The sequence below is a fragment of the Carettochelys insculpta genome, chromosome 3 (assembly GCF_033958435.1).
Source record: "Carettochelys insculpta isolate YL-2023 chromosome 3, ASM3395843v1, whole genome shotgun sequence".
Taxonomy (NCBI): Eukaryota; Metazoa; Chordata; order Testudines; family Carettochelyidae; genus Carettochelys; species Carettochelys insculpta.
The window spans coordinates 162029029-162044444 of NC_134139.1; the positions used below are offsets into that span (position 1 = coordinate 162029029).

At 44.9% G+C, this 15416-nt stretch overlaps 1 protein-coding gene across 15 annotated transcripts in view; it reads left to right on the forward strand.

Annotated features, from left to right (window-relative positions):
- Positions 1-15416, forward strand: part of DST (dystonin) — a 483110-nt gene that overhangs the window by 217809 nt on the left and 249885 nt on the right. For all 15 annotated transcript variants that reach the window (XM_074991114.1, XM_074991115.1, XM_074991118.1 and 12 more), the window contains one exon: positions 9809-9975. In XM_074991114.1, the coding sequence (XP_074847215.1) occupies positions 9809-9975 (167 nt within the window). The remainder of the gene's footprint in view (positions 1-9808; positions 9976-15416) is intronic.

The following is a 15416-nucleotide window of genomic DNA, read 5'->3' on the forward strand; positions in this document are numbered from 1 at the left end:
ATATGCTGTACAGAAAAAGTTTTCAGGAATAATGATGATGATTCTCATCAGATCCCAGTTGATTTAAAAAAGAAATTTCAAAACATTTTTCTTGCTTTCAGAAAGTTCAACATGGACCTGTGACAGTTTACATGCTGATATCACTTTACAAACTATTTGACACCAAAAAAAGATAAAATCTTCTTGTCCCAAGACTTCATTCTTTTTATTAATTTGTTTCTTTTTTTTGTCATGTACCCCGGTGTGGCACTGTAGACATGTATGCATCTAACATAGAGTCAGCTAGAATATTTTCATTTTTCCTTCTTTCAAAATCTGAGTGAAGTCCTCTGTCAAAACAGGCTCTCCTTGCTTACCTGAACTTAACTTCTACAGGAAGTTAGAGAAATTAGAAGCCGTGAGCATGGCATGCGTCCCATGCCCTTTGTACCGCAGCAATAAGTTTATAGCTGCCCTTCTGCAGCTGGAACTTGCACTGGGGAGTGTGGCCCTGAATCAGGGAGCACCACATGACTTCCTGCAGCTTATTTCCTCTATCCATATGAGTTTAGATCAGGTGGAGTGTACAGTCAAAGTTAAAGACCATGGCGTGTCTGCAGAGGCTGCCCACTACTGTGGCAATTTGTTTCAGTCTAATTCCTAAAGTTAGACACGTGCACGTAATAGAGTAAGAACACGGGACAGTAACTTTCATTCTTTCAAGGAGCTTCTGAATGGTAACTACTTTTGCTCCCTGTTGGATGGCTTCAAACCAGGGACATCTGTATGATCTATTATCAACTCCCTAATCATGATCTTTCTCTGAAATTATTTTTTCCTCCAGTTTTTCAGTTGCGTGCCTTGGTGGGTGGAGAGAATGACCCCACTGCCTTCTCTCAGCAATGAGTAATTCTCTGGTTCTGGGAGCAATTTGAAAATTTCCTGTTGATACAGTATCATCTGTCTTCTCTCTTGTTTTCTTGTCTCTTCTTCTACAGTCCTCAAATTTTAGAGTATAAACCCTTCAGTTTACTGGGGTTCACACTTTTCCTCTGAACGTGTCAACAAAGGATACTGTATTATAAGTACCATCGGTGTGCTTGACACATGTCAGGAAAGCCCCTTATGACAGAACTGTGGGCGAGATATATGCAAATGCATTGTGCAATTTGCATATCTTTTGCTGAAAGTTCTCCTCAATCTAGACATAGCCAGAGTGTGGAATTTACAGGAAGAATCAGCCACAGCTGTAGCAGTAAGAGTGAAATATTTCTCTCAAAACGGTGGAATCAGGAAATGGGCAGCACATCTCTAGGTGTCGCCAAAAGCCATTCTCGTTGGCAGGCCAGGAATGTCTAGAGGATGAGCCATACACTTTGTGTCGTTCCCTGCTCCCACCGACCCCTGCTGCTGCCTTTAAAATCTAGGTAAGCTTGCTTAAATCCAGGATTGGCTTCCTGGTCCGGCTTGACGAAAGCTATGTCACTTGTCACAGATTTAGTAGTATAAAGCTTAAGAACTTTTCCTCTACTAGTTTCTACCACTAGCAGTTTTGTGGGCCATAAAAATTCCTGGTGTGCAAACAACATTCACTGTTGAAAGCCAAGTTCAAGGGACTATGTAATGGTTTTTATTGCCACTCTTACTTTTATTTCTGAATCTTCTTTATTTGGTATATTGTTATTTAAATATCACAGTTTATCTTTAATAATATCATTTACTTTTGCTAATCTTTGACATGCTACCAGATGCCTTACATTTTTGGACAATGGCATGACTTACGTGCAAGATGTAAGGTGTTAAAAGTATGTTTTTTATATGAGGTTTTACTTAAAATACAGATATTTGTGATTGGAGTTAGCATGTATTATCAATTGTGAATAGTTAGGACTATTTTTCCCACCTTATTTATGGTGGATGGTATTTGACTTTGCAAATCGTCCCATTTAAAATCAGTGGGAGTGCTTGTAAGATATTGCTCAGTACGTGTGAGTGTAGCAGAATTTACCTAGAGAATCCCTCCACTGTACTTTCACATTTTTTCATTTGAGTTTTGTGTTTGTGAAAAGGACTTATTGCATTAGGTCCTTGAAGCTAAAATCCTTTATCTAGAGCACAGGCACAGAAAGTGCTGACCGAAAGTTGTTACCCTGCCAATGTTTCCCTATTTAGAATAGACCCATCTCTAAAAGGGGCAGGGGGGAAAATCAGTCTCTTATGCCCATTCATTTATGTTTCTTCTGCTGAAGCTGCTAACCTGAGCAGTGGTTCATGCAGAACAGTTTTTGTGAGTCAGACACCTGACCTCTGGGAAGAGGAATGAGACGACCAAAACCATTTCTCATCCTTCTAGAGTTTGGACAACATTGGAGCCATCAGTATCAAACCATCTCAGTTTAAAATAAAAAATTATTCCTTTTGGTTTTGTGTCCATGGCTACACATGCCATTTTTATGTGTCACAGCAGATTTAAATATGACTTTCTGAGATTGCCCTGACAACCACTCCCTTGTGGTCAGAGGAATTTAATGTATTACACTCTATGCTGTTGTTCCAGATTTACAAAATGGTTGCCATTCAGTTATCCCTGGAGTAGGTCAAAGGGTCTGAGTTTATATGTAAAAATGGGCAGGGGAAATAATGTCAACTTACTCCTTGTTTTAAGGAAGTGATGTAAAGAATATAAGAGAACCAAGTTTTTATGGACAGAGACACTGAAAATATTTAAAGTGACTTGAAAACTATTTTTAATATCAGGCCTTAAGTCTTTTCAATTGATATGGCCTCTTTAATAAACTCTCCCCTACCTAGTAGCAGATAGTTGATTAAATTTATATGGCTGTCTAGTTGTTCTTTAATGAATAGAAGCTGAGACTACTGGAAAGATATTTATTTTGCTTGCATAAAAGAAAGGAAACCGGTATTTCAGACAGTTCTTTTTGATTAACCTTAAAGTAGAGATGATGACTAGAGAACTTTTGTCATGTTGGCTTGTCCATTTTCTTTCACGTTATGTCTCTCTACATAGGCACTATACTTGTGCCTTTCTTGTAATGTCACAGTGTCATACGACATGACATCTTAAGTAGAAGCTCTACTCTGCATACCTCTTCTGTTGTGTGTTTTAAACACTTTTCTCTGTTCCAATGCATTTCCCTTCCTGTCTTTAATGTGGCCTTCCATTAAAGGTGCATCTACACAGCACTATTTTTTGCCAGTGATAGCCCCGCAAGCATGGGTGTAAATAGCAATATAGATGGTGAGAGACAGATTAAGCCCATAAAGACACATCTGAAGGGTGAGCCAGTACCGCAGTACATATCCTGCATGTTTTCTACTGGCCCAAGCTGTGCCTCTGGTCTACACTGCTGTTTTTAGCAGTGTGTAATGTCTCACTGCTGAGCCTTTCCTTGAAATAGTGAAAGCCTCAGGGAGCAGCAGCTGACGCCCTTCCCCACAACCTCACATCTGTCAGAGTCTTTCATGGACAAGTGTAGCTGTAACCCACTCACCTGCTCAGTGTGGTTGACTCTCCCATGTAGTGGCATCTAGATCACTTACACAGAGAAAGAATGAGTCTCCTCTTCAGCCTTAGCTGAAGGTTTTTTAGCCCAAACTGTAGATAGAGCTCCTGCGCTAAGCTCCAGAGGTCCCTGGTTTGAGTCTGCCTGTGTGTGGACAGTTAAATAGCTACATCCCCCTGCATGGACAGAGTGTGCTTCTCACCCAGGTGGGTAGTTCTATGTGTACATTGCATGCTGCCAATAACAGTGTATAGTTGTAGATCAGTGTTTCCCAAATTGTTTTGGCCACGGAACACATTTGGGCTTGGAATATATTGACGGAACACATCCGTGCTGGTCCAGGAGAGGGTTGGGAGTAGGTAGATTGGACTTCTTCATACTGAAAAATTGCTGCACATAATGCTCAAGAGTTGATTTAAAAGATTTTTTAGGTGTTTTTTATTTTACAAACAACAAAAATTTACAAGAGAAAATCATCTGAATGAGCAACTAATGTCCTTCTGATAGAAGGACAGTTAGCAACCCTATAATTAAGTCTTAAAAAATAAAAATTAAATACAAACCAAACCAAAACTTCAATATAACCACCAAAAGAAGGAATGTTGGTGTTGTTCTTTAGTATAAAAATAGAAGGGACAATATTGTTCAAAAAAGGACTGTCCTTCCTTAAAGCTTTAACATTTTTATGAAAAAGAAATGCAAAACAATTAGACATGGAAAAATAATTTTAAATTTTGTATTTTCATAAATTGTTATTTTTCCAAAAAACTACTGGAAAATAAAAATAAGTAACATATGAAAGGTTTTGTAATGGGAAGAGTGTTTTTGCATCTTTTGATCACAAATCCGCTTAATACTAGGAACAATGCTGGAGAGTTGGATCCTCTTGTCTGGTGCAGCATCATGTGATTTCTCTGAACACAACTCATGCCAAAACAATCTGAAATTATGCTGATTATTTTGCACAGGTTGCGTAACAGCTGTACTATTATGAATGTGATATAAATATTAATATATCTACAATCTAAATACTATTCAAATACCTTAGTATTTTTGATACTCATAATTTTCATATTTAACATTTTAGAAGGAAAAATATCTCTAGCATCAAATTTTTTTTCACAGGACATGTATTCACATTACGCAGAACACAGCTTGGGAACCCCTGGGGTAAACACGATTTTAGAATACATTTTGGTTTGGTATGGTGAGGTGGTAGATATTAGACTCATAGTTGCCTTCCAATGTTTATTTTGTCCTAGCATTTTGAAGACTTTCGCAGGTCAGTTCATAGAAGCCTTGCTGAAGCTAGCCCTTTGGGGGCCACACAGGAAGAATAATTTTTGCCCCCCAACAAAACCTGGTAGTGAATATGGACTACATGAGCTGCTTCGAGTCCTAAGGAGTTGCTTAGTCTGTTCTGCCCCTCGTGTCAGTACAAAATTACTGTTTGATTTCTAATACTGGTCATGTGCGTATCACAGTGATAGTATCATTGTGATAATCTTTGGTATTTATTTGACCTGGCTAGCTGTGTAGTGCGATTTGGTGGGTATTTTGATTAGAGAATCATCTAAATTAAGTTTTTAATGACACTAAATGAGTTTATAATTTGACGTTTAAATTAAAACTTGTAAGTCTGCATGTTGCCCTTAAAAAAAAAAACAGTGAGTCACTTGTGGGAGTCATTCTTCACTAACTTCATCATTAATGTAACAGTTGGATTATGAACCCTTTCCCCTCCCATCAGCCTATCTCCAAGTACTGGATACACCCATTGTTTGTGTAGATTTAGTACCGTTTGTGGGAAAGATACATATTTATTTGTCTTTGTGGTTTCACTGAAAGAAGGAAATTTCAGTTTGCAATCTAGGTTCCAGAAGCTGTCCAGTACAAATCCTTGAGTTACTGGTTTTAAAGTCAATATTGTACATGTTCCACCTACAGAACAGTTAATTACTGTATATGAGAGGGCAGTGCAAAAGTGGAATGTATGTTCTTTGGATTATAAGTAAAAATAACAGAGCTTATTAGAGTAAGGAATTTTGCACTTAAAACCTTAATGATGAGTTTCAGTCTGATTGAATTTTTGTTTTGGAATGATACATATCCCTATAGATATAGCCTATTATAATTTAACCTCTAGTAGTAGTAGTAGTAGTAGTAGGCATCTTTCAGTCTGCATAGACTATGGATTGCTCCCTTCAAAGTTTCAATTGAGGACTTCATTTACAGCGTCTATTGTGACTATAAAGACCCACACGAGAGTGACAGTCCTTGCTGCATCTCTTGCAGATGTAGTGGGTGTCTGGCAAGTCCTTATTGTGCTTTCTGTGCGCTCGCTTCTCCTCTGCTAGCTGTCTGATCTTCAACTCGCCCTTCTGAAGGCCCTTGTGTAACCCCTGCCTCCATCTGCTGCGGTCGTCTGCTAGTTCTTCCCAGTTGTCCAGCTCGATGTCTACCTCTCTGAGGTCTCTCTTGCAGACATCTTTGTAACGCAACTGGGGGCGTCCGGGAGGTCTTTTGCCAGAGGCTAGCTCACCATACAGGATGTCTTTTGGAATCCTTCCATCGTTCATCCTGTGGACGTGGCCAAGCCAGCGGAGTCTACGCTGCCTGAGGAGGGTGTGCATGGTTGGGATTCCAGCTTGCTCGAGGACGGCGGTGTTGGTCACTCTGTCCTTCCATGATATTCCAAGGATGCACCTGAGGCAGCGCAAGTGGAAGACGTTCAGCCTCTTTTCCCGGCGGGCATTCAGGGTCCAAGTTTCGCTGCCATAAAGGAGGGTGCTGAGGATGCAGGCTCTGTAGACTTGCATTTTGGTGTGAGTGTACAGCTTGTTGTTATTCCACACTCTCTTGCTGAGTCTGGACAGAGTTGTGGCTGCTTTACCGATCCTCCTATTTAGCTCAGTCTCCAAGGACAGGGTGTCAGTGATGGTGGACCCGAGGTAAACGAACTCGTGGACAACCTCTAACGTATAGTTGTCAGTGCTGATTGATGGGGTTTCAGCAACATCCTGACCGAGTACATTCGTCTTCTTTAGGCTGATGGTAAGCCCAAAGTCCTTGCACGCTTTGGAGAACCAATCCAGCAGTTTTTGAAGCTGGTCTTCTGTGTGAGACACTACAGCAGCATCGTCTGCGAACAGCATGTCTCTGATGAGGACTTCTCGCACCTTAGACTCACCTTTCAGCCTTGCAAGGTTAAACAGTTTCCCATCAGATCTTGTGTGCAGCAAGATGCCCTCTGTTGAAGATCCAAAGGCATGCTTCAGGAGGAGTGCGAAGAAGATCCCAAACAATGTCGGAGCAAGCACGCATCCTTGTTTGACGCTGCTCCTGATTCTGAAAGCATCCAATAATGCGCCGTCATATTGGATGGTTCCTCTCATGTCTTCGTGGAACGACTGGATCATCTTGAGTAACCGTGGAGGACAGCCTATCTTGTGGAGCAGTTTGAACAGACCATCCCTGCTGACCAAGTCAAAAGCCTTGGTCAACTGTGTAGAGTGGCTTTCTCTGCTCCCTGCACTTCTCCTGCAGCTGCCTTAGAGAGAAGACCATGTCAACGGTAGACCTCTCTGTGCGGAATCCGCACTGCGATTTGGGGTACACCCTCTCAGCAATCTTCTGGAGTCTGCCAAGGATGACGCGAGCAAACAGTTTACCAGTGACACTTAGGAGGGAGATTCCACGGTAGTTGTTGCAGTCGCTTCTGTCTCCTTTGTTCTTATACAACGTTACAATGTTAGCGTCACGCATATCCTGTGGAACCTCACCCTCTTTCCAGCACAGGCACAGTAGCTCATGCAGGGGTTCCAGGAGTGTGTCCGCGGCACATTTGATTACCTCTGGTGGTATACCATCCTGACCAGGGGCCTTTCCTGCTTCAGTGCTGTCGATGGCTCTCTTCAGTTCATCCACAGTTGATTCTTGATCCAGTTCGTCCATTACTGGCAGGAGCTTGACGGCATCGAGGGCTGCATCAACCACAACGTTCTCATGTGAGTACAGCTCGGAATAGTGCTCAACCCAGCGCTCCATCTGTTTGACTTTTTCAGCGATGACTTCACCAGATTTGGATTTCAGAGGTGCCATCTTGTTCTGGGTGGGTCCTAATGCCTTCTTCATACCCTCGTACATTCCTCTGAGATTACCAAAGTCGGCACAGGTCTGGATGCTGCTGCATAGCTCGAGCCAGTGGTTGTTGGCACAGCACCTGGCTGTCTGCTGTACTGTTCTTCTGGCCTCTCTAAGTGCTTCCTGGGTACTCTGGCTTGGTGAGCATTTGTACTCCAGGAGTGCAGCACGCTTCTTTTCAATAACTGGAATCATCTCATCAGAGTTAGCTTCGAACCAGTCGTTCGTGTTTCTAGCTCTTCTTCCAAACACCGACAAGGCCGTGTTGTAAACTGTATCCCTCAGATGTTGCCATTTGGATGTCGCATCGACGCCCCCAGGGCTGCTGCGCAGATTTTCCTGGAGGGTCTCTCTGAACTTTTCAGCTTTCTACGAGTTTGCCGTCTTTCTGGCGTCAATGCGGGGCCTTCCAGCTGGTTTAGAGCGGTACAGCTTCTTGGGTCTCAGCTTGAGCTTGGAGCAAACTAGCGAGTGATCTGTATCACAGTCAGCACTATGATAGCTGCATGTCAGAAGGACGTTTTTGAGGTTATTACGCCTAGTGATGACCACATCTAGTTGATGCCAGTGCTTCGAGCATGGGTGTCTCCACGACACTCTGTGCTGTGGCTTCGTTTGGAAGAATGTGTTTGTGATGCACAGATTGTGGTACGTGCACAGTTCAAGGAGACGCTGTCCATTGTCATTCATTTTTCCCACACCGAAGCGTCCTAAGCAGGAAGGCCATGAGGCCCAATCAGCTCCAACTCTTGCATTGAAGTCACCCAAGATGTACAGTTGTTCACGAGCAGGTATTTGTGCTACAGCAGCACTAAGCACGTCATAGAACTTGTCTTTTACTTCTGGTGTGGCGTACAGGATTGGGGCATAAGCGCTGATCAGGTGGACAGGGCCGGCGCAAGTTTGAAGCGTGATCCGAAGAAGTCTTTCTGATCCGCCCATGACTAAATCAACCATATGTAGAAGGGTGTTTCTGACAGCAAAGCCAACACCATGCTCTCTGGGTTCTTCTTGGGCTTTACCCTGCCAGAAAAAGGTGTAGTCCTTTTCCTTTAGAAATCCCGAATCTGCGAGTCGCGTCTCTTGCAGTGCAGCGATATCAACTCGGAGCCTCTTCAGTTCCTCGTTGATGACAGCGGTCTTTCGGGTGTCACTGATGGCCTGAAGATCTTCAGTCAAGCCGGTCAGCATGGTCTGCACATTCCAGCAAGCAAGCTTGAATTGTTGATGTTTCTCATTTCTTGTTGATTTTCTTATTGGTTTGTCTGGTGCCCAAATTTCAGTCACTTGTCAGGTTCAGGAATCTTAAGCCTCACGCACCCAGCGAGGCAGGTGAACTGTGGTGGGACAGTACCCTATTGGCTGGGGGCTGCCCAGCTTGAGGTGGGCAGTGACTGTCCAGTGAGATGCGAGGATCCCTCCCACTGTCGAAGGCAACCCCTGGCACTCGTTCTCTACGCCAGTCGAGCAAGAGCTTATAACCGGTAACTGTTGCCTCCCGTGTTGACGCAACGCTGTTCAGCGATGCCGGAGTACCTCTCCGGGCGCGAGCCTGGGCATTTGTTATGGAGACTCTGGGCTGCCCAGACACCAGTGTCCCCCTCTCGGCTTTACTGATATAGTCCAAAGGAGAGGATAACCTCCATGTCTGGGACCAGCTCAGCTGTAGGAGTTGCCGGGACAGTGCCAGAAGTTGACACCAAACCGCCTTTGGACTCCACTTCGGATTTTCTGTCAGGGTTTACTCCCTTAGCCTTGCCCCTTCCCAGGATAACCCAAAAGGCAGTGAGTTGTCGAGAATGTTGATGGCATATCTATTAAACTTTGTTCATGTTCCCTATATAATGTCAAAATTAAAAATTGTTTTGAGATACTTTGTTTTATGTAACAATTTCTAATAAAAATTCAAAACCAGGATGATCAGGATGCTGCTGATGTAGTCATTTAGAAGATTCCAAGTCTAATAATAGTGTATTTCCTAATGTAGAGAGCAAAGATATATATAATAAATTTCACTGAAGTGTATACTTTGTACCCTTCCTCTTATGCAGAGATGCAGGGAAGAACAATCCATGACAATTAAGTTGTTTTTTTCTTGTATATTTTCAATTATTTAGTCCTTAATAAATGGATATATTATACTTTTATTCATTATGTTTCAGATATCTGACATCCATGTTACTGGAGAGTCAGAGGATATGTCTGCTAAAGAGAGGCTGCTCCTGTGGACACAGCAGACAACTGAGGGCTATGCTGGAATTCGTTGTGAAAATTTCACTACCTGCTGGCGAGATGGAAAATTATTTAATGCCATCATACATAAATACAGGTAATTGCGAACGTTTTTAAGTTTTCATCTTTATGCACTTGCACATATCTCTGTAAGCATTTTAATATACATGAACAAGCTATCCAGCAAAACCAAGGGCTCTGCGACTTTTGTCTTGTGATAATACTACAGCTGTAGAGAGTAACTAAGAGTAAGACTAAGATTGAGTCACAGGTATTTTTTATTAAAATTATGAACAGTTCATGGGCATTAAAAAAAAATTCAGAGCCTGTGACCTGTCTAGGACTTTTACTGTGTACCCCGACTAAAGCTTGGCAGGAGGAAAACAGTTGTGGGGGGCAACCCTAGGGATACCATGAGTACTGGGAGGACAGTCTGGGGAGTACAGCAAGTCCACCTTGGGCCAGGGGTGGCCCGGGTGGAACCCTACTAACACTTGTAGGACAGAGAGCACAACCTGTGGGAGCAGCACAGGTGCTGGAATAGTTGTATGTCTCCCTACCCAGCTCCTGGAACACGGTGAGCTCTAGCTCTTAGCTCCACTAGCTGCTTCTGCTCTGCCCCAAGACCCACTTCTGCAACTCCCATTGCCTGGGAGCTGTGGGGGCAGTGCCTGCAGGCAGAGGCAGTACTTGCAGCTGTCAGCAGAACCCCCTAATTAAGCATCACCCCATATCCCAACCCTCTGGAGGTGTGGTGGTCGCAGGAGTGAGGGTTGCGGGGTGAAGAGGGGCTCAGGGCAAGAGTCATGGTTTGAGGGTATGGGGCGGGCTCAGGGCGTGTGTGTGTTTGTGGGGAAAAGGATGGTGGGACTGACGAGCAGTGGATCCCTGTGTCTGGCCACCATGGGAGCTGTGTAGCCCAGGCAGCAGGTACACAGAGCTGGCCATGGTCAGGGCTGTGCTGCCTAGGTGGGGGTTTCCCATGAGTGTGGTGGGGACCTCTCTGCCTGGGTGGCTACCAGGACACTTATCTGCCCCCTGCTGGTCCAATGGTGTTATGGCTGTCCTGGACAGGGAGTTAGAGAGGAAGTTCTCCAGGCAGGTAAAGGAGAAAGCAAAACAGGATTCTTAAGTAAGAGGCTGTCTGGGTGAGTGTTGTGTTTGGGGCTTCTGGCTGTGGCTGTGGTGTTTTTCTGCTCTGTGGTGTGTGGTTGTTAGTTATTTTTTTCTGCCCTTCCCCCCTCCCACAGAGGGTGGACTGGGACTGGCAGTTGGAATCTGTTGGGTTCTAGATCAGCTTGTTATCTAGAAGCCTCTGCTGTTTGGTTGAGCCTCAGTAAGGGGTGGGACTTTGAGGCAGTTCAGGGCTTTATAAAGCAGTGTCTTAGCAAACAGGTGCGCTTGCGAACAGGGGACTGCAAACAGGGAGTTCAGAGTGGGAGTTTGCAAGGGAGTGGAAGGGGTCAGGGACCCTTGCCTTTCTTTTACATCACTGTTCTAGGATGGCAGGCATGGATAGTGACAGGTCTGGTGCTATTGCCTGCTTGGGATGCGCCATGTTTTTATTCCTCCTTGAGGAAAAAAGGGATTTCGTCTGCACTAAGTGCAAGCTGGTCTCCATTTTAGAAATAAAAATTAGAGGACTGGAGGCTCAAGTATTGACCCTACGCTCAATCAGGGAGGATGAAGATTTCCTTGACAGAAGGCAGCATTTAATCTTGCAAGCGTGGCGGGCAGAAGATCTGGGGAGAGTGGTAAGGGATGAAGCGGAGAACTGGCAGCATGTAACTTCTAGAAGAAAAAGAAGGCTGGTACATGAGTCCCCCGTTGACATAGAGATAAGTAATCGCTTTCAGGCACTCTCCACAGGTTCTGTGGTGGTGAATGCTTTGGAAGGTGCCTCACAGGAAGAAAATCGCAAGAGAACTGCTTCTACTGCAGGACAGAGGATGTGTAGTCCTAGGGGTGGGGGTTCAATGACCACCACCCCGAGAAGAAAAAGACAGGTGGTGGTGGTAGGGGACTCCCTCCTGAGAGGGACTGAACCATCCATCTGCTGACCGGCCCTGCAATCTCGTGAGGTGTGCTGTTTACCGGGAGCTTGAATTCAGGATGTGACTGAGAGCCTTACAAAACTGCTCAAGCCTTCAGAATACTACCCCATCCTACTTCAGCATGTGCGAACTAATGATATGGCCAAGAATGATCTTGAGTGGATTACTGTGGATTATGTGGCACTGGGAAGAAGGATTAAAGAATTTGGAGCGCAAGTGGTGTTATTGTCCATCCTTCTTGTCGAAGGGAAAGGGCTAGGTAGGGACCGTTGAATTGAGGAAGTAAATGCATGGTTATGCAGGTGGTGTCAGAGAGAGGGCTTTGGATTCTTTGATCATGGGACGCTGTTCCGGGCACAAGGATTATTGGGAAGAGATGGTGTCCACCTAACCAAGAGAGGAAGGAGCATTTTCGCAAGTACGCTTGCAAACTTAGTGAGGAGAGCTTTAAACTAGGTTCGCTGGGGGACGGTGACCAAAACTCTGTGGGTAGAAAGGAACTTGGAGGCTGGGAAGAAATGCAAAGAGGAATGTACACCAAAAGTGGACCCTTGGTTCGGGTAGTGAGGGCGGGGAGATCGACTGCTTATCTAAGGTGTTTGTACACCAATGCCAGAAGCCTGGGTAACAAGCAGGAGGAATTAGAAGCCCTGGCTCAGTCCAAGAACTATGACGTGATTGGAATAACAGAGACTTGGTGGGATGACTCTCATGACTGGAGCACTGCCATGAAAAGGTATAAACTGTTCAGGAAGAACAGGCAAGGGAGAAAAGGAGGACGGTTGCACTGTATGTAAGAGAGCACTATGATTGCTTGGAACTCCAGTACATAGAGGGAGAAAAGCCTGTTGAGAATCTATGGGTCAAGCTTAGTGGTGTAGGCAGCACTGGAGATGTGGTGGTTGATGTCTGCTACAGGCCGCCAAATCAGGATGATGAAGTAGATGAGGCTTTTTTTGGACAACTGAGAAGTTACCGGTTTGCTGGTTCTCGTTATCATGGGAGACTTCAATTACCCTGACATCTGTTGGGAGACCAATACGGTGGTACACAAGCAGTCCAGGAAATTTCTGGAGAATGTTGGGGATCGCTTCTTGGTACAAGTGCTGAACGACATGACCAGAGGTCATGCACGGCTCGACTTGCTGCTTACAAACAGGGAGGAATTAATAGGGAAGGTAGAGGTGGGGGACAACCTGGGAAGCAGTGATCCTGAGATGGTAGACTTCAGGATCCTGACCAAAGGAACGAAAGAGAGCAGCAAATTACACACCTTGGTCTTCAGAAAAGCAGATTTTGACTCCTTCAGGATCCTGATGGGCAGAATCCCCTGGGATGCTATCATGAAGGGAAAAAGAGTCCACGAAAACTGTCAGTATTTTAAGGAAGCCCTATTGATAGGCACAGAAAGAAACTGTCCTGATGCGCAGCAAGAGAAGTAAATATGGTAGGAGGCCAGACTGGCTTAATGGGGAAATCCTTGGAAAACTTAGGCATAAAAAGGGAGCTTACAAAAAGTGGAAACTCGGACAGATGTCTAAGGAGGGGTATAAACGTATAGCTTGAGAATGTAGGGCAGTTATTATGAAGGCAAAAGCGCAACTGGAATTGCGACTCGTGAGGAATGTGAAGGATAACAAGAAACGTTTCTACAGGCATGTTAACAAGAAGGTGATCAGAGAGGGCGTGGGGCCCCTACTGGATGAGAGAGGTAACCCAGTGACAGATGATGTAGGGAGAGCTGAAGTACTTAATGTCTTCACGAACAAAGACAGCTCCCGGATTAATGCGGTAAGTGATACATTGTGGGATGAAGGTAGACAGCCGTTGGTGGGGAAAGAACAGGTTAGGAGCTATCTAAAAAGGCTAAATGTACATAAATTGATGGGCCTGGACCTAATTCATCCTAGGGTTCTGAGGGAGTTGGCATATGTTGTTGATGAGCCCCTGGCTCATCTTTGAAAAGTTGTGGCGATCGGGAGAGATCCTGGATGACTGGAAAAAGGCAAATGTAGTGCCCATCTTTAAAAAAGGGAAGAAGGATGATCCAGGGAACTGTAAGTCGGTCAGTCTTACATCAGTCCCTGGAAAAATCATGGAGGGGCTCCTCAAGGAAGTCATGTTGAGACACGTGGAGGAGGGGAGAGTGATCAGGAATAGTCACGATGGATTCATGAAGGGCAAATCATGCCTGACCAATCTGATTAGTTTCTACGATGAGATAACTGGCTCTGTGGATAGGGGAAAATCAATGGATGTGATTTATCTGGACTTTAGCAAAGCTTTTGATACGGTCTCCCACAATATTCTTGTGGGCAAGTTAAAGGAATGTGGATCGATAAATGGATGGTAAGATGGATAGAAAGCTGGCTAGAGGGTCAGGCCCAGAGGGCAGTGATCAACGGCTCAATGTCGGGATGGCGGTCGGTTTCTAGTGGAGTGCCCCAAGGTTAGGTTCTGGGTCCTGTTCTGTTCAACATATTTATCAATGACCTGGATGAGGAATTGGATTGCACCCTCAGCAAGTTTGTGGATGACACTAAGCTAGGGGGAGAGGTAGATATGCTAGAGGGTAGGAACAGGGTCCAGACTGACTTAGGCAAATTGGAAGACTGGGCCGCAAGAAATCTGATGAGGTTCAGTAAGGGCAAGTGCAGAGCTCTGCACTTGGGCCGGAAGAATCCCAAGCATTGTTACAGGCTGGAGTCCGACTGGCTCGGTAGTAGTTTTGCAGAAAAGGATCTGGGAGTTGTAGTGTACGAGAAGCTGGACATGAGTCAACAGTGTGCCGTTGTAGCCAAGAAAGCTAATGGCATATGAGGTTACATCAAGAGGAGAGTTGCCAGTAGATCCAGGGAAGTGATTATTCCTCTTTATACGGCTTTGGTGAGGCCGCATCCGGAGTATTGTGTCCAGTTCTGGGCCCCCATTTATAGGAAAGATGTGGATACACTGGAGAGCGTCCAGCGGAGGGCGACCAAAATAATTAGGGGGCTGGAGCATATGACTTATGAAGAAAGGTTGAGGGAATTGGGACTGTTTAGTCTGCAGAAAAGGCTGAGGGGGGACTTGATAACAGCCTTCATCTTACTGAAGGGAGGCTGCAGAGAGGCTGTTCACAGTGGTCACGGATGGCAGAACATGGAACAATGGTCTCAAGTTGTGGTTGGAAATGTCCAGGTTGAACATTAGGAAAAACTTTTTCCCTGGGAGGGTGGTGAAGCACTGGAATGGTCTACCCAGGGAAGAAGTGGAGTCTCCATCCCTGGAAATGTGTAAGTCTCGCCTCGACAAAGCCCTGGCGGGGCTGATCTGATGGGTTTGGTCCTGATTAGAGCAGGGGGCTGAACTCGATGGCTTTTTTAGGTCTCTTCCAGCTCTATTGTTCTATGATTGTGATTCTATGACCCCGTGTCTAGCTCCTTGCTGCTCCCCCTGTGGTCATTATATAATGTAAACTCTCCCTCCTAGCAGCCTCCTCCCT